This window comes from Fulmarus glacialis, unplaced genomic scaffold (assembly GCF_000690835.1).
Source record: "Fulmarus glacialis isolate BGI_N327 unplaced genomic scaffold, ASM69083v1 scaffold39707, whole genome shotgun sequence".
Lineage (NCBI taxonomy): Eukaryota > Metazoa > Chordata > Aves > Procellariiformes > Procellariidae > Fulmarus > Fulmarus glacialis.
This window is the reverse complement of record NW_009223426.1, coordinates 18,517-36,277: the sequence shown is the minus strand read 5'-3', so window position 1 is coordinate 36,277 and position 17,761 is coordinate 18,517. Positions and strand designations below refer to the sequence as shown.

Sequence of the window (17,761 nt, the reverse complement as noted above, 5' to 3'; positions counted from 1 at the left end):
CTTGTTTGAGCTACTGAACCCCCTCGGGACCGGGGAGTCGGTGCAGCCTAAAGGGACGCGCTTTCCTGGGATCCCTGAACCCAAAGCTGTAGCCAGCCCGGGCGCAGTGGGCGATTGGGGAGCGCGGGGGCCTGGGGGCAAGCTCATCCAGGAAGTGGTTTGAAAACCCACTGCGGTTTTCGTGGGTGGAGTTCCCCGGGTTGTGCCCTGAATGCAATGTGATCACTGTTGCCCGTAGGACACCTAATTTCTTTTCTGAAAATACATACATAAAAGAGGCAAACTTTAAATTTGTTGTCTGTTCATGTTGCAGAAAGCGATTGGAGGAAAAATCTTCAGTAGCTGCGACAGGGAAGCCTAAAAGGGAAGTTGAGGTCGATAGTACTGAAGATGCTGTTTTGGGAAAGAAACCAAAATTGGAAGATGTTATATCAGAAGATGCTAAGTAAGTGCTTAGTTTAATGTTTAAGGAAATCATAACAAGATATACTGGTTAGCTATGTGTCAGTTGTGAATAGTCAATGTAAGTAGCTTTGCAGTGTTTTCATGTTAAGATGAGTTTGCGAATGAAGTTGATTTTCTGTTTTTTATACGAGTGAGCTGCTGATAGTACAGCTTCAGCAGTGACAAGCACTGGATATGTTTAAAATAATATTGAGGACAGACAGGCAACTGCACTATGAAATGTTCATGTATTTGTGGTTACTGTATATGCATTGGTGGTTCTTGGTCAAAGCCATCGTGTCGATTTCAGGCATATAGCAAGAGATAAGCAGTGAGGCACGTGGGAGGAGGCAGGTTTGCTGTGTACTATGCCACTGAAAGACATAATTGGCTTGGGATACAGGAAGAAGAATTTGACCAAGGAGGCAGTAACAAGGCTTTTGAGGCATGTAAGGTTATAATTGCAGCAAATATTTAGAATCTTAGCTATGGACATGCTTTTAAATTTGAGCACAAATGGCAGGTATTTGACATGGTGGGGGTATACTTGGACATGTTAACAGCTGGGGCGATAAGGCAGCTGAAGGGAAGCCGCAATGCCATGTCTGTGCTTTAGGATCTGCATGTCTTTTCCTCTTTTCTTTCCAGAACTTCATGACAGGTGTTATGAGGGCTTTTGAAAACAGAGTGAAGGGACAGTGCGGGCACTTTTTCAGCTTAATGTAGCTTAGGAGATTCTTGGGAACTTGGGAGTTTATGTTGGTTCAGAAAATAATTAGGATGGTTCATGGAATAAAAATTCATCCAGAGCTGCCAAATGCAGGTGTGTACCTCCTAGCTCAAGATGTAGAAAACTGTACAGAAGTAAAAATAGTGTGCTTGCTGTGTTCTTATACTGTTCTCTGGGTCATGTGTTATTGACTTCTGTCAGACAGAATTCTGGTGTGGATTGTCATTTGGTCTTACCTGGTAGTTTTTCTTAAGTTAAAGGTAAGATTTTCTGTGACGAAGTCATGAGAAGACTTCTCAGAACACTGTAAACAAAGGGTACCTGTATAGAAGCAAAACAGAACCAGAGTCAACATTTTAAGTCAGTCTTTTTGTTAGTGGTCTCAGTAGAACGTATACTTGCCCACAGGAGCTTACTAAGTGTGTTAAAACCATCAGAAAAAACCACTTGTTTTGTGCAGTGAGACACCAGCCCCTTCTTGTGGCCTGGTAAAGGAACTGGTAAAGAAAACAGGGTCTTCTCTTCAGGCAGCTGCTTGGAATGCTTCAAGCTGCTGTTATTCGATGTCATGAATAGTAGCAGGAATACAGGTCTTGAATTTCGCTTTGTTATATATTGAAAAAACGTCCCTATTTCATCAGAAAACTTCACGTGAACAAATGTGATCCAAGTGCTGTTTTGTGGTGCGTTTTTAAGTTTTTAAGGCGTTAGAAATCCCGGAGCAGTAGCTAAAGTAGATTTATATAGTAGCAAAATTGTAACACTTACAGGTATTCTTAGTCCTGGTAGTAGTCTCTGCTGTTTCAAGTTTGTGCGTCCTTTTTTTAACGTTGCAGTTAAAGTAGAGGTGAAGTTCAACATTTTTGCATTTATATATAAAACAGGATTTTTAAATACCTTTTTGGCAATCCTAACTCATATGTTTTTAGTCTGGCAGACCTGATGCCTCAAGTAAAGGTGCAAGCTGTGGAAACTGTTGAAGGTTGTACACATGAGGTGAGTGCAGTGAAAATGCGCGTGAAAAGTACAGGCTTTTTTATAGAATTATATGTATTACTGCCAGTATAATAACATTGTTTATTGCGCTTGTATTTATTATATCATAGAATCATAGGATCATTTAGGTTGGAAAAGACCCTTAAGATCATTGAGTCCAACCGTAAACCTAACACTGCCAAGTCCACCACTAAACCATGTCCCTAAGTGCCTCATCTACACATTTTTCAAATACCTCCAGGGATGGTGACTCAACCACTTCCTGGGCAGCCTGGTCCAATGCTTGACAACCCTTTCAGTGAAGAAATTATTCCTAATATCCAATCTAAACCTCCCCTGGTGCAACTTGAGGCCGTTTCCTCTCGTCCTATCGCTAGTTATTTTGGCAGAAGAGACCAACCCCCGCCTCACCACAGCCTCCTTTCAGGTAGTTGTAGAGACCGATAAGGTCTCTCCTCAGCCCCCGTTTCTCCAGGCTAAACAGTCCCAGTTCCCTCAGCCGCTCTTCATAAGACTTGTGCTCCAGACCCTTCATCAGCTTCGTTGCCCTTCTCTGGACACGCTCCAGCATCTCCATGTCCTTCTTGTAGTGAGGGGCCCAAAACTGAACACAGTATTCAAGGTGCGGCCTCAATCACCTCCCTCCTCCTGCTGGCCACACTATTTCTGATACAGGCCAGGATGCCATTGGCCTTCTTGGCCACCTGGGCACACTGCTGGCTCATGTTCAGCCGGCTGTCAACCAGCACCCCCAGGTCCTTTTCCTCTGGGCAGCTTTCCAGCCACTCTTCCCCAAGCCTGTAGCGTTGCATGGGGTTGTTGTGGCCGAAGTGCAGGACCCGGCACTTGGCCTTGTTGAACCTCATACAGTTGGTCTCAGCCCATCGATCCAGCCTGTCCAGATTCCTCCATAGAGCCTTTCTCCTCTCAAGCAGATATATAATTTCCTATTTTATTTAAGGTGGAATAGGCTTGTAAAGCCTATTGAGGTCTGTATCTGGCATTGAGCATGCACAAAAGGGACTTGAAAAATTAAGAGGGTATCTTACTAGCAGCAGTTTGAATGATACTTGTAATAAAATGATTGTGAAAAACTGGATGATAATCTTGGTAGACTTCCATATTTGAAAGGTACCAAGCACGTTCAGAGTACTGTTGTTGAGGAGGAAAACCCACTGGTGGTTAAAATAGGTCTGTGTTCATAGTGTGATTTAAGTGTGCAGTATTGCATTGAAAGATTTTGCTATTCTTGTTCAAGAATGAAAGGCTTTCTTGTAAGGCTGTTTACTGTTGAAAATTACATTTTGGTAAAAAAAGGAAAAAGGTTTTTTATGTAAAAACAAAATAACGAAAACTATCCATTTTCAAATTGTTTTAATAGACAGAAGTACAATTTAAAATATGAAAAATCAGAAGTATTAATGCTGATCTATTTTTTTTAATCATCTTTCATCCAAAGATGATTGTCAGAGTTTCTATGATAATTAAATATGTAAATTTTAACTTCCTTGTACTTTTATGCTTGTTTTCTTTTCTGTGCTGTCTTCCAGAAATAGCTCAAGTTAATTAGGGTCACATACAAGGACGCTGTGTGATTAGACTTTTGTAATGAAGGAACTGTATATACAATTGACGATACAGGTTTTAAAGCCCATGCATCTGTACAATCTTTGTTAACTTGAGATATCTGGTAGAGGTCTGCCATCACTTAGTAGCTGAAGAGAGCTTAAATATTTAGTATAAATGAATGTTAGATATTGGCCAGGAACAGGAGCTTTACCTGTATAAATACATTGTCTTCGAAAGGGAGTGTTATCAATGTGAGCTGAGTAATTGCTCCTAACATCCATTGGCCAGAAGCCATGACTGTGTCTTGGCCTTAAGAGCTGATGTTCCAACGTAGGTGAAGCAGAAGTACTTCACACAAGACAATAGGGAGTATCAGAGAAGTGAGAGAAGGAGCATTGTTGGGGCAGGAGGATAGAGATGTTGGTTGAAAAACTCTGAGGGGAAGGAAGGAAGCCTTGACACGTGAGCTCTTAGAAACAGGGTAATAGAAATTCAAATTAGTTTTCAGGCACTTTACATCTCCTGCCCCAGCTCTTCATAGCTTGCCATGTCACTGGAGTGGACACCGAGAATTCTACAACTGTTTTTATTTAAAATGTGTTTTATAGGTTGCACTTCCAGCAGATGAAGACTTCACAGGTCTGAAGCCAAGAACTGGAAAAGCTGCAAAAGTATGTGATAGATTGCATATACTTTTCTTTTTGCATGCTAAAGACACTAGATGAGGGTAGAGGGAAAAATTAGGTACTTTGTCAGTAAGGTTTGGAAAAGAGTATCTTGAAAAGATGGCCTGTCCTAAGTAAGATTAGTGTCTCTATATTTTAAATTTGGTAGAGTAAAATGATGTGGTGGAATGGGGTGGATAGGCTGTTGTGATTTCAATTCTATTCTGCAATATCAGGTGATGGCTTCAGTTGTACACTGTAGTTTCTCTTCCTAAATTAGAGGAAAATCAGTCATCAGGGCAAGATTTTCATTTGATATGACAAGACATAAGCAAAGATCTTAGGTGTTGTATTAGATAAAATTATTTAAATACAAAGTCATTGCAAAATACTGGATTAAGATCAGTTAAGTTACAAATATCAACAGGGATTTCATTTCTGCCTATAATTTGCACACTAGATCAGTCACAAAATTAATCAGATATAAGTAACAGTCTGTGTTAAAAATATGTAATGTTTTTGCTTCCTTTCTTTTTAGGAATATCCATTTATTCTTGATGCCTTTCAGAGAGAAGCTATTCTTTGTGTAGATAATAACCAGTCTGTGTTAGTGTCGGCTCATACATCAGCTGGTAAAACTGTTTGTGCAGAGTAAGTAATTTTCTGACAGGCTTTAGTAAGAGAATGGTGTAATGTTTGTCATGCATTTTGTTGGTCCATCGGTAGCTGTTGTGTCTCAGTTTCTTCATACAAAGTTTGGACCATGAGTGTTAGAATTGAATTGACTACTCTTGAGTGTAAAAATTACTTCTTTCCTCTTGTTTAGTGGGTAGTGAAAGGCTTAATTCATGTTTAAGCTTACCTTTTATTTTTAAACTATCTGGTTTTGTTGAAGTGTTATTGTCTAGATTGAAAGGAGAGTTTCTGCAATACAGATTTGCATGAATTTGGAAAAAAATACCTTTGTTTTCTAGCCCCTGACTATAACTAATAAGGAGTTTCTTGTGTGTTTTCTCTGCTTTGTCAGAAGCACTGGTTTGATTTAATTTGCAACCTTGGTGTTTATCGGTCAAGAAATGTTCAAAAGATAGTGTACGTTTTTTGTCAGTGTTTGGTCTGACAGTGGAGTGTCTTTGCTGACCTGAGGTGAGAAGTGAGATGTACATGTAGATATATTAGAGCATCGGCTCAAATAATAATAGTTTGTCTTGAGACAGTGACAATTAGGTTTTTAGATTCAACTAGGTGTGCTCTGATGTCCATAAAAATCCATTAACTCGTTGTCAATGATTTGTTGCTCTCCAAAGAGGCATACATAGTTGAGTTAAGATTGCACAGAACTTAATAATGAAATGCTTCGTATCATTCTACTGATGTTCTGAATTGCACATTTTATTTCATTTTTTTAAGCAGAAGATTGGAGGAAAGTAATATGCTCTGAATGTCTTCCTGATGACTTTAATGTGTACAATGTTTGAATACAGGTATGCAATTGCCCTGGCTTTGAGAGAGAAACAGCGTGTGATATTTACAAGTCCAATTAAAGCTTTGAGTAATCAGAAGTACCGTGAGATGTATGAAGAATTTCAGGATGTTGGTTTGATGACTGGGGATGTCACCATTAATCCTACAGCCTCTTGTCTGGTAATGACAACCGAGGTAAGATCAGATATTAATTCTTGATCTATCTGTGTTTTCTTCTACCCTTTTTTAACTGAGAAGGTCTGATATTAAAAGATTAAAGTTATCACATAGTAAGCCCAATTAGGGTAGAAAATGTTATAAAGTTAATTACGTGTCCCTTAATGTTTTAACTTCTGGTTATTGAAAAAGTTAGGTAAATCTCTGTAAATTTATGCTTTTGGACTGTCAGTCAGGAACGTTCATTCTCGCATGGAGAAAGGCAGAACTTAATTTCCTGAATGCTCAAGACACCTGAGTTTTCTTTAGATAAATGTGAAGTACTGCAAGTCAGTCAGACTTACTGAATCCTGTAGGGTCAGTATTTTGTTCTAAGGAAACAAAATGGGGAGAGGAAGATCATTGGCTGATAGTTGAGTGGTTCACACTAGATGCTTGTACTCCAGGAATGTACAGCTTTTCACCTTTGGTAACAAAGTACTGTTGGCACCGTTTTGTCACATTTCTGTTGTACAAATCTGTCCAGCTCTGAGTTGGAATTTTCTTCTTTCTGTCTTTACCTCAAAGGAGTAAAGAGTCTTACGGAGAATAGATTGGGGTGGAGAGACAGGATGACTTGATTTCTAATGAAAGATTTCCTCTTAATCACGGAGAGGTTATCTATTAGGATGAGGGAAAAAGAAAGCTTGGCAGAAGTAGATCTGTAGACCTACCAAGTAGAGGCTGGGAGGAAAATAATGTTTTTTCTTTCATCTTCCTTCACTGTTCTTGCAGCGAAACCAGTTTGTCTCATATCATGAGATTTGTTAGATTGGAATCAACTTGGAAAGCATGTCACAGCCAATCTTTAAGTGCTTTTAAGTTTTGTGCAAAATAAGATTTCATATTGCCATGTAAATGTGAACCAAAAATTCTGGCAATTTCTTACTGACATCTCTGTAACATGTGACTGTTGTTATTTCACGTGATGGATCTCAATTTTTTTTTTTCTTTTCTAGATTTTGAGAAGTATGCTCTACAGAGGTTCTGAGGTTATGCGAGAAGTTGCATGGGTTATTTTTGATGAAATTCACTACATGAGAGATTCAGGTATCCTATATGTACAATTTTTCTTTTCAAAAATCTTTTCCTCAAGAACAAATTTTTTTTCTTTTGAAGAACTAAATCTTTATTCTTTTTCTTAAAATCAGTCATCTTTGTGCCTAAATCACTCCGAATTTTTTTTCTACTGTATATGAGATAGTTACGGTGTGTTGCAGTCTGCATTTTCTTTGCCAAGGCAAAAGCCACTTTGAGGGCATTTGCTATACCCCATCTGTGTAGGGGAGACTTTTTTTAGGTTTTTGTTTTATTTTGTCTTTATGCTGTTCTTTGGCTTCACAGCTGAAAAATAGGCGTTAACCACGTACATTTCCCATGTGACTTTTCCATTTTCAGAACGTGGTGTGGTTTGGGAAGAGACAATTATTTTGCTCCCTGACAATGTTCATTATGTGTTCCTTTCTGCAACTATTCCAAATGCCCGTCAGTTTGCTGAATGGATCTGCCATCTTCACAAACAGGTAATGTTTCTGATGTGCTGTACTTCCATCCTTGTTGTCTTGTGACGTAATACTGTCTCTTTGGTTGACGAGAACTGAGCCTTTGAGCGTCTTTTTAGTCATATTCTTACTGCTCATAAATGAGGGTGTAGATCACTCCTGGCTTCTCTGGTTGTACTCCTAGCTCTTGCAGCTATAGTGGTTGTTGGTTCTACATAGCAACATTACAGCTGTTTCTTTAATGTTTATTTTCTACATTTATTTAGACACCAGCTTGATTTCAACAAACATTCTGAATTATGAAACATGATGAATGTACTATGATTTTCAGAGGGCTGATAGACAAGGTTATTTGGAGAATTTGTTTGAAGAGCTTTGTAAAAAGGCCATGTGGAAATCAAAAGTCATAAATCCATAGGAAATATTATATATGCATGCAAACAAAGTGAGAAAAGAGGAATGTAAGAAATCTATCCTGTCCTGTAACTATTAGGTTTATTTTACTCTGTTTTTTTAAGAGATGCTTTTACAGCAAAGAATATGGGAATTAGAGTTAGGGAAGGTAATATCCACAAGAAGTTGGTTCAATTTTAAAAATACCCCAGAGATTGATTCTTATGTTGTTTGTGAAGAAAGGAGCATAGTATAAGAGATGTCTGTTTAAGCTTGGCACAAACCTTGACTTTGTTTTGCAGAACACTAGACTGTGGGGTTTTTTTTAAATCAGATTTACGTAGTATTTAATATTTCAAAGGAAGTATTTTGTTTATTTTTTTTCTAAACAGGCTTTCTCCATGCATTAAAACCTTAAATGTTTTTTAAAGTCTATTGTGTGCCTTTTTTAGGTGGTGTAAGAAATACTGCAGGCTTTTTTACAAAATAGAAATCAACAGTTTTTTCTTTGGCTTTAAAAGGTGTTAGGATTTTGAGTCTGCGTAATAATACAGAAGGAAATATTACCTGTCCTTGCTTTTTGTGTTCATGAGAAAGAATTTTTGTAGCCAATTTGTGTTCTTCTAAAGGATTTGCAAACCTTCATTTTCTTAAGCAACGTCATTAGTACAAGATCCGTATTCTGGAAAGAAAATTTATCATCTTAGTTTCTCTGAGTCTTACTTTCTGGCTTTTTTGGAAAGGGGTATTTTAATAGTAATGTATTGGATTTTCCATCAAGCAAGAGTTTTTACAATGCAATTGGAAATATTAAATGTTTGTGTGTATGCTGTTCTTTCTTTATAGCCTTGCCATGTGATTTACACTGACTATCGACCCACTCCACTGCAACATTATATATTCCCAGCAGGAGGAGATGGACTCCATCTGGTTGTTGATGAAAATGTAAGGAATATTCAGTTTGTTTGAAAGATCTTTTTCCTCGCATATCAGTCACGAGCTTGATCTCTTGCAAAATTTGGATTGGCTATACAAAGGATGTTTGTGTTAAAATGAAGTACAAATGGGTAACAGTGATCTCTAAATTGCTGTTAGATTTTTTGAGTCTTATGGAAGAGATTGGTTTTATTATCTAATGTCGTGTAGTCAGCTGAGTAATACTTTGCTGAGATTAAGTGCCTTCATCCTTGCTTTGTTTTCTAAAGTACATGCTGCTTTCTGTAAATCTGCAAAGTATCTGATGTTTCTTATACTGTTTCTCACTCAAAAGAAAACGTAGTAGCATTTAAATTTTACTTCGGTTGCAGGGGCAAAATATTTTTGTGACTTTAGGTGATTTTGAAGTAACGACTTGTTTAAAATTCATCATAAGCTTGCACAGCAATAGCTATGCCCATAAACAGTAGTACTGCGCTTGAAGCTAGGTCTTCGTTGGGCAGTGTAATTTCATGTAGACATTCCTAAAAGTCAGTTTTGGTATTGTGTCATTCAGCAGGTCTAGCATGGTTGATGGTGTGATGGATAGAACAACGAGCAATAACTTCAGAGGCACCAATGTAATTCTGAGCTGTGCCACTGACCTAGTAAACGTACTTGCTAGCTTATGCATTGTTTTTGTCCTTTTGCCTGTAAATGTGGGGTAATGGTACTGGCTACGCAAAGCACTAAGTATTTTTAAGTGAGTTATGTAAGAAGTAATTGCTTACAAAGGTTGTGTTTTATATCTAGGGAGATTTCAGAGAAGATAATTTTAATACGGCGATGCAAGTGCTTAGAGATGCAGGAGACTTAGCAAAAGGGGACCAGAAAGGCAGGAAAGGAGGAACAAAAGGTGAGTTTGAATACCATTCTAAAGAAACTTATTGTATAATACAACAAAGTTGTGTGCAAGTTATGCTTGTGTCTCAATTATTCCATGAGGTACTTTTTTGCTGAAATTACGTTTAAATTAATGTAATCTCTCTGCAGGTCCTTCAAATGTTTTTAAGATTGTGAAGATGATCATGGAAAGGAATTTCCAACCTGTGATTATTTTCAGTTTCAGTAAGAAAGACTGCGAAGCCTATGCACTTCAGATGACAAAGTTAGATTTCAATACAGGTACAGATAAATAAAATACAGTTTTATTCACAATTTGTAGTTTGATGTGAAATGTTACTCTGGTTAGATATTTCTATTTCCTTTGGGACTTTTTGTGTAAAAACAAAGGAAAAATATGTATTGCTTTTTCATTTACATGTACATATGCCAGTACATCAGGCTATTTTCAGTAAGAAACTGTTGGTGCACAAAGCATACTTGGTTATCACAATGTTGAACTGTTCCTCTACTTTAAACTTTATTTCTTTCTCCAAAATCCTGTTCACTGTAATAATAGCACAAGAGTTCCTAAAAAATCCTAGCTATAATGGGAGAAGACTGATCATAACAAATGTATTTCCCGAAATTTTCGTCTTATGTCCATCAGAAAAATGAGTATTCTCTCAAAAGAACTGTATAACAAACCACTAGAGTGTTCTTTCTCAACTCTTCCACCCCGTTTTTTTTCTTTCCTTCCTCCCCCTTCTCCTTAAAGAAAAACCCAAAAGGTAAACAAAGAAGATTATTTGATTTTGGATTAAGACCAAGCTTGGAAAATAAGTTCAAGTTCGTCGCTTCTCGGAAATGTCAAGAGTTGTTATAAAAATAAGGAATTTCATGTTTGTGAACCGTTCAGGGTTCTTGCTTGGTTAATTGCTCCAATCCTTGCATGTTCTGGTTCAGTGTTGCAAAATAATGCAGCCGTTTCTATCAGAAAATGTAAAGATATGCACAAGTGCAGAGATGCATTTTTATATGTTTTCTTCAGTCGTACCTTTGAATATATATTCTTGATATTTGTACTACTTAAGTAGAAAGGGTGTAAACGTTGAGAATTAATGGGTAAGAGGAGGAGCCTCTATGTCCATACAGACAGGGACTAGTAGGTAGAAGAGAAACGGGGAGGTTTGTGAAATAGACGGAAAGTACATAAAACTGAGAAATCCCAAGCTTGGAAATAGCCGAAGTTTGGATTATTCTGCCAGGTTTGTTCTGTTTTCCTTTTCCCTGAGCATCTACTTCTGGTTACTGTTAGGCCCCTTCAGGCTCACATTCAAGTCTTGATTGTCTGACCCGATGTGGGTGGTTTTGTATAGACTTCACAGTCTTCCACACTGTTTTTATTGTAAACTTCTGTAAATATTAGGATGTGGTAACACTTTATTTACATACGATATTAGCCTTCTAGATTTTGTAATAACTTACAAATTGCCTTCTTAGATGAAGAAAAAAAGATGGTTGAAGAAGTGTTCAATAATGCAATTGATTGTCTGTCAGATGAAGACAAAAAGCTTCCTCAGGTGAGTGGAGATTGAATAGGGGTAGCTGCTGCGGTGGTTTTCTGCAACTTTTGAGGCTGTGGGTCTTTTGTAGTGGGTACAGAAACCATAAACTGGATATTCTCTCGTCTCTCCAGGTTTTAATACCTCTTGCATTGCTCCTTGGCATTGTGAAATAGGACTCAGTGATTAGGATTCCTTCCAGTTGTGATTCCAGCAAATGACATGTGCCAAAATTAACCATGGAGTTCCTACCCTGTGTTTTATTTTTTTCTGATTTTGTTTTTAAGTAAACATAAGGGCTTATAAAGAGATATATCTGGGTTAAAATTGTCTGGAAATAGCTCAAATGAGAGTGCAGTATGCACTTGTCCTGGTTTCGGCTGGGATAGGGTTAAATTTCTTGCTAGTGCTGTGTTTTGGATTTAGTGTGAGGAGAATGTTGATAACACACTGATGTTTTCAGTTGTTGCTAAGTACCCTCCTAGTCCAAGGACAGCTCCCATGCCTACTGACTGAGCTAGGTACACAAGGTGGGAGGGAACATAATCAGGACAGCCAGCCCAGCTGGCTAATGGGGTATTCCATACCATGTGAAGTTATGCTCAGTATATGAATGGTAGGCGTGATCCAGGAAGTACCGATCGCTACCTGGTTATCGGTCAGCGGGGGTGGTGAGCAATTGCATTGTGCATTACTTATTTTGTATATTTTATCATTATCATTATTATTCTCCCTTTTTCATTTTATTAAACTGTCTTTATCTCAACTTAAGAGTTTTTCTCACTCTTACCCTTCCGATTCTCTCCCCGTCCCACTGGGGGGGGAGGGGAGTGAGTGAGTGGCTGCATGGTATTTGGCTGCCTGCCAAGTTAAACCACGACACACTTTATCAGGTATTGACTGCTGAGTCTTTCAAAAAGTTGAATTGATGCATCTGCATTCTAATTTATTGTATAATGAATAAGCGTAGTGACAGTCTTTATAGTGGTAAAATACAAGCTTGTAAATGGACAGAATATTACAGGATTCCATACTTTTGTAACAAATACTAAACCTATAATTTCTTTCTACCCCCATCTTTCCTTTATTTATTTGTGTTCATAATTTCTTAATGTAGTGGTTTTTATTGTGAGCATGGCAATTTCTCCTTGAAAAAAACAACCATTTAATTTTTGGCCATGCCTACTTGCTTCGGATTCCACATACCTGTTTTGTTTGTGAACTTGAGAAAAACGGAAAATAGGAATCCAATATAAAAGGTGTTATGTGCTGGGGTTTTTTGTAAGCTTACAACAGTGGCATTATACCCAAGTAATTTGTTTTGGTCTCTATGGACAGTGGTATCTCAAAAACATATTCTCAGAATTAGGTTTGGGGTGGTAACCACGTGTTAATAGATTATTAATGAGAATCTTTGTTTTCAAAGAAAAAAAACAGAGACAAAGCTAAGTTTATGTAGGTGTTTGTTTGAAGTATAATGTTTTTAGTATTTAATAGATGAATTCAGTTATTTACAGCCTGAATTTCCTTGTGCGGCTCTCATAGGTGCTGACTTCACTGTTTTACAGCACATATCAGTAAGTGAAATCATTGCAACTAAAATTGAAGCAAAATATCTTATGCATACCAGGGTCACTATTTCAAAAAATTATTTTAAATGAGGCAATTTGTTTTCATAGAGGCAGATTTAAATACTAACTGCATGTGTAAATTAGGGCATAGCTTCACAGTTGGCCTAACCCAATTTAAGACTAGTTTACCGAAAAGATTGGCCTCTGGCTTTACCCTTCATATCATTCCTAGTTCTAACTGGAAAATAATACTGAAGGGGTGTTTATTGTATTTAAAATCAGGGAATAGTGAATTATATGAACACTAAGGTTTTCCATACAGGTTTTATTTTTTACTAAGAAATATTAAAATTTGTTTACTATTCTTTATATGTTTCTTCCCAGGTTGAGCATGTACTTCCTCTTCTGAAACGAGGAATTGGTATCCATCATGGCGGTCTGCTTCCTATCTTAAAAGAAACCATAGAAATTCTTTTCTCTGAGGGCCTTATAAAGGTAAATATTTCATGTCCATACTTAGATTTTTCTGTGTTGTGAATACACAGTTGGTAATCCTGAAAAACCGAGAAGTATGTCTTAGCTCAGAATGTACGTTAGTATTATAGTGGAGATCTGCTCCTTGACTGAAAAAGGTGAAAGACTTATTGCACATGCCAAACTGAAAAATGCTTTGTGTTTTGAATGTAGTTCCATGCAGGAAGCATAAGGCTTAGTACTTACTTTTTTTGAACATTGTGCGGACCAGTAACTAGGCAATTTTAAAAAGAGCTACACACATACAAAGGGAAAGGCTCTGTTCTGTGGATCTATATACTGAGTTCTACAAATGCATGCAGCACCCCTGGAAGCCTGTAGCTGTTCCAGTGGCACAGGTTAATTGGTGTAATTGGTTGCAGCTCCCATCCCTTGAGATATGCAAATATTTGCATAAATGCCTCCATCTTTATCTGAAAAAACAGTTCTTGAAGCTGGTTTTATTTCTCTTCTCTCTATAAGGAAAAGTTTGTAGTCTTTAATAGTTTGCCATAGATGTCTTAGGTTAGTGCACAACTACAGCTCTAGTTTTAAGTGTTCCAGATTTTATTCTGAAGTATTTAAACTTACAATATCTAACTTTAACATTTTCTTCAACTTTTTTATAATATATTTTACTCCTAGAAATGACTGTAGACATTTACCAAGCTGTTTGTTGGTTACCCTAAGGGACATACATCAGAAAAATCTAACCTTAGATGAAAGTTGTGGGGTTTTTTGGGTAGCTAACTACTATTTTGTTCTTGCAAACTTTGCAATGGAAATGTGGAAATTAACTATGATTTTTCATTAATATAAATTGCACCCCCTTGTGTTTTCTTTTGGAGTCTTTCACATGGTCCCATCTAACTAGTTTTCATGTTTTCCCAGAGGAAATAGGGGAAGGGGGAAAGAATGTTTTTGGTCCAGTTTTTAAATATTGAATGCGCCTATGTTCCTGTGTTGACTGTACATAAGTAGTAAAATCTGGAAAGGTTTTGTGTAGCAATCTCTGACTATTTGTGCGTTTGCTTAAGAGCCTTAGTTTTTGCTTGCTTAACTTTAGTCTGTTTACTTAGGCGTTATTTGCAACAGAGACTTTTGCTATGGGAATTAATATGCCAGCCAGGACTGTGCTATTTACGAGTGCCAGCAAATTTGATGGAAAAGATTTCCGATGGGTAAGTGAAAAACAGGTTCTGTAGAATAATTGAATTGCATTATTTAAACCTTACCAAGATTAAATCTATTCTTGACATATCCACTTCAATGTAGTAGAAAATATTTTTTTCTTTCAAAAATCCTTCTTTGTTCGCTAATCCATTTATAATCCGTGTACAAATTCCTGAAGGCAAGATTCCTCAGATTATACATGGGATTATTTATTTTAATAGATACAGCAAAAGAGCATCAAACGCATGTTAGCAGCAGACATTGGATTAGACTCAGACTTCTGCACAACTTGTCCGAAACTGTGAGACCCAAGTATTTTCTTCTGTGTCAGAGGAATGTGGAGAATAAGTGGGCTCAGTATCCTATAATAATGATCAATAAATTTAAGTTTTGACAGACCCAAGAAAAGAGATCATTTACCTCAGGAAAGTATTGATTGTTCTGTTATAGCAGAGTATTTTGGGTAGCCCACAGAAAGACAGAAATGTGTGGAGGGAGAGACAGGTTCTTAAACAGCTGGAAAACAAATAATTTAAAAATTTTATACATTAAAACTAGGTATGTGATTCACACGTAAATAATAATAAGGCTGTACAAGTCATCACAGCAAAACTTTATAAATAAGTGTCATGATTCATCTTTCAGAAATGGGAAAATTGTGGTAAGCAGGACAAGTGACTTGATGTGCATTATGAAGTAAAAATCTCTTCAATCTTAGTTTGGGCTGCTCAATTTGACGATTCATTCAGTCTGATTGCATGTCCTTAAGATATATGCGAGAATTAGCTACCTTTGAGGTATCAGATATGTGGAACTCCTGCTTTTAAAATGATTTAGCACAGTTTCCTTAAGTAGTTTTTGAGATCTGACTTAAAGTGAAACTCAGGAAGTTGTTGGAAATGCAAGTTCCACAGATGACAAAAAAACCTATTTGATGACTTACTAAGACATAGGAAACCAGTTATAGCTGGCTCTTGTCCATGTCCCAGTTCTTTACAATGTCTTCAATTTCACGGTTAGTAGGCATAGAAATACTGCTCTTGCTAGGTATCAGTATTTTAATGTTACATTTGAATCATTTGAATTAAATGATACATTATTTGAAGATGGTGAAGATACATTGTCAGTATGTTGAAGATGTGTTCCATTTTAATAATCTCCACCATGCCCAGCAAAATTCCATCACATAAGACATTAGTAAAATGTTTTTTGTGCTTATTAAAATCATGCACCATGTTATGGAAATCACTGTAGCTATGGGACCATTAGTTAACTTATGCTGCTGACATACATTATTCATAATCATGGATTTATATCTTAGTAGCTTAGTGATCAATTATGACTGATCAATGAATTCCATCTGCGAAAAGTTCATGTCTTAGATAACTCTCCTTTGGTAATTTTTATACATCATGGTCATTTACTGTATAATTGTAAACAGCACTTTATATGTTCTTGTTATTTTTCTAATGTTTGTTTTTTTTTTTTCTTGTTTTATCCTAGATATCCTCAGGTGAATACATTCAAATGTCAGGTCGTGCAGGACGCCGAGGTATGGATGACAGAGGAATAGTGATTCTTATGGTGGATGAAAAAATGAGTCCAACAATTGGCAAGCAGCTTTTGAAGGTAGGAGAGAAGTTAACTTCTTTTTTTCCAATCCTCCCCACTAAGTTTATTCTCATTTGAATAATGTAACGTGTAAAATTACACACCTAGAACAAAATGTATGTAGATTATGCACGTAGGAGATGACAACTTCTGAAAGGAGTATTGGCTTTCACTGAATTCTCAGTAGAGCAGGAGTTTCTATTGTGAAACAAAATTAGAAAGCTAGTATCATCCTTCTGTCTATAAAAGGGATCTCAGTCAGGAGAGGTAGAATTATATCCTGTTTTCTAGTGATATCACTACTACTGCAGTATTTTGTTTGTTCTTGCTGACCACAGTCAGCTCAAGGATATTGCTGAACTAGAAAAGTTTTGCTGAGCTTTCGCAAGAATTACTAAAGGCTAGGTTCTGTGGTGAAATAAAACTTTAACGGACTTTCCAGTGTAATGGACAAACTGGTCAAAGTCGTGCAAAAAATGAGGTACGTATAATAAATAAGAAGAGTGAGATGGCTGTCAGTGAGCTAAAATTAACCATGGAGAAATTGAGAGTGCTTGTAGGAAACTTTGAGGTTTGGAAATCAAGAGGTTGAAAAAAACCACTCTTGTGGCTGAGATGGGCATTAGATTATAGGGCTTCCCCAAACCGTAATGGAAATTGTTACAGATTATTACAATAGTACCCTCTTGCTTTATAATTTGAATGTGAAACATTGCACTCATTACACTTCTATTTAAATTCCATGGCAAAAATCACCATAATGAAACATAATATTCTGTTGTGTGTGTTGTTTATCTTTGGCTGCTTACATTAATTGTGCACACATGTTAAAATTGAAAACTAGGAGAGTTACTCTGCACGCTATTCAGGAGCTTGTAGTCTTGGTACAAATAGCAGATCATTTGTGTTAAAATGGCACTTACAGTATTACTAGAGTTTGTATAAATTGTGGGAATCATCTTAAGTCAGCATCAGAATATGTTAATAAAAAGCATGTATTAGTTGCCAAAAAAAAATCAGATGCCGATATTTCTCTATTTTGTTCAGACAAATGAAGAACAAGGGGAAAAATTTGTACGTGGCTGCTGTTAATTATGCAGATGTGGATTCTTCGTTGTGTATCTTGCTCTGTCAATGCTACCTGTTAATTCATAATAAATGTGTACTTTAGATCACTGTTATACACAGGTAGTGTTTGCCTTCTTAAAGTAAGAATTTTCATGAATGCTACATTATGGCTAACTAACCAGAAATTAGTAAAATAAGAAATTTCAGACATATTGGAACTTATTAATGTATGGTAGCATTAGGTTTTGAATTTATTTCTCAGTCTTGATTCGATTTGTGTTTTCTCAGTGGAGTGGACATACATTTATTTGTTTACATGCACACTGAATGCATGTGTACACCTCTGAGATGTATGAAGACATAAGTATTTTAACTGGATTTTTATGAGTTTTTAAGACTATTTAAAAATAGATGTAATTTTGTGGCATACTTATTAAACAGCAGGAGATACAAAATGAGAGAAGAAAAAAACACTCCTTATAAA

General features: G+C 36.8%; 1 protein-coding gene across 1 annotated transcript in view; it reads left to right on the top strand.

Moving 5' to 3' along the window:
• Positions 1-313: 313 nt before the first annotated feature.
• SKIV2L2 (superkiller viralicidic activity 2-like 2 (S. cerevisiae)) overlaps positions 314-17,761 on the top strand; it is a gene marked incomplete at both ends in the record, with an annotated part of 32,594 nt that continues 15,146 nt past the window's right edge. The window contains 14 exons of the mRNA XM_009581792.1: positions 314-445; positions 2,104-2,170; positions 4,348-4,410; positions 4,943-5,055; positions 5,889-6,063; positions 7,044-7,134; positions 7,483-7,607; positions 8,826-8,924; positions 9,708-9,810; positions 9,948-10,079; positions 11,280-11,359; positions 13,297-13,407; positions 14,505-14,606; positions 16,102-16,227. Coding sequence (XP_009580087.1) covers positions 314-445; positions 2,104-2,170; positions 4,348-4,410; positions 4,943-5,055; positions 5,889-6,063; positions 7,044-7,134; positions 7,483-7,607; positions 8,826-8,924; positions 9,708-9,810; positions 9,948-10,079; positions 11,280-11,359; positions 13,297-13,407; positions 14,505-14,606; positions 16,102-16,227 — 1,519 coding nt within the window. The remainder of the gene's footprint in view (positions 446-2,103; positions 2,171-4,347; positions 4,411-4,942; positions 5,056-5,888; positions 6,064-7,043; positions 7,135-7,482; positions 7,608-8,825; positions 8,925-9,707; positions 9,811-9,947; positions 10,080-11,279; positions 11,360-13,296; positions 13,408-14,504; positions 14,607-16,101; positions 16,228-17,761) is intronic.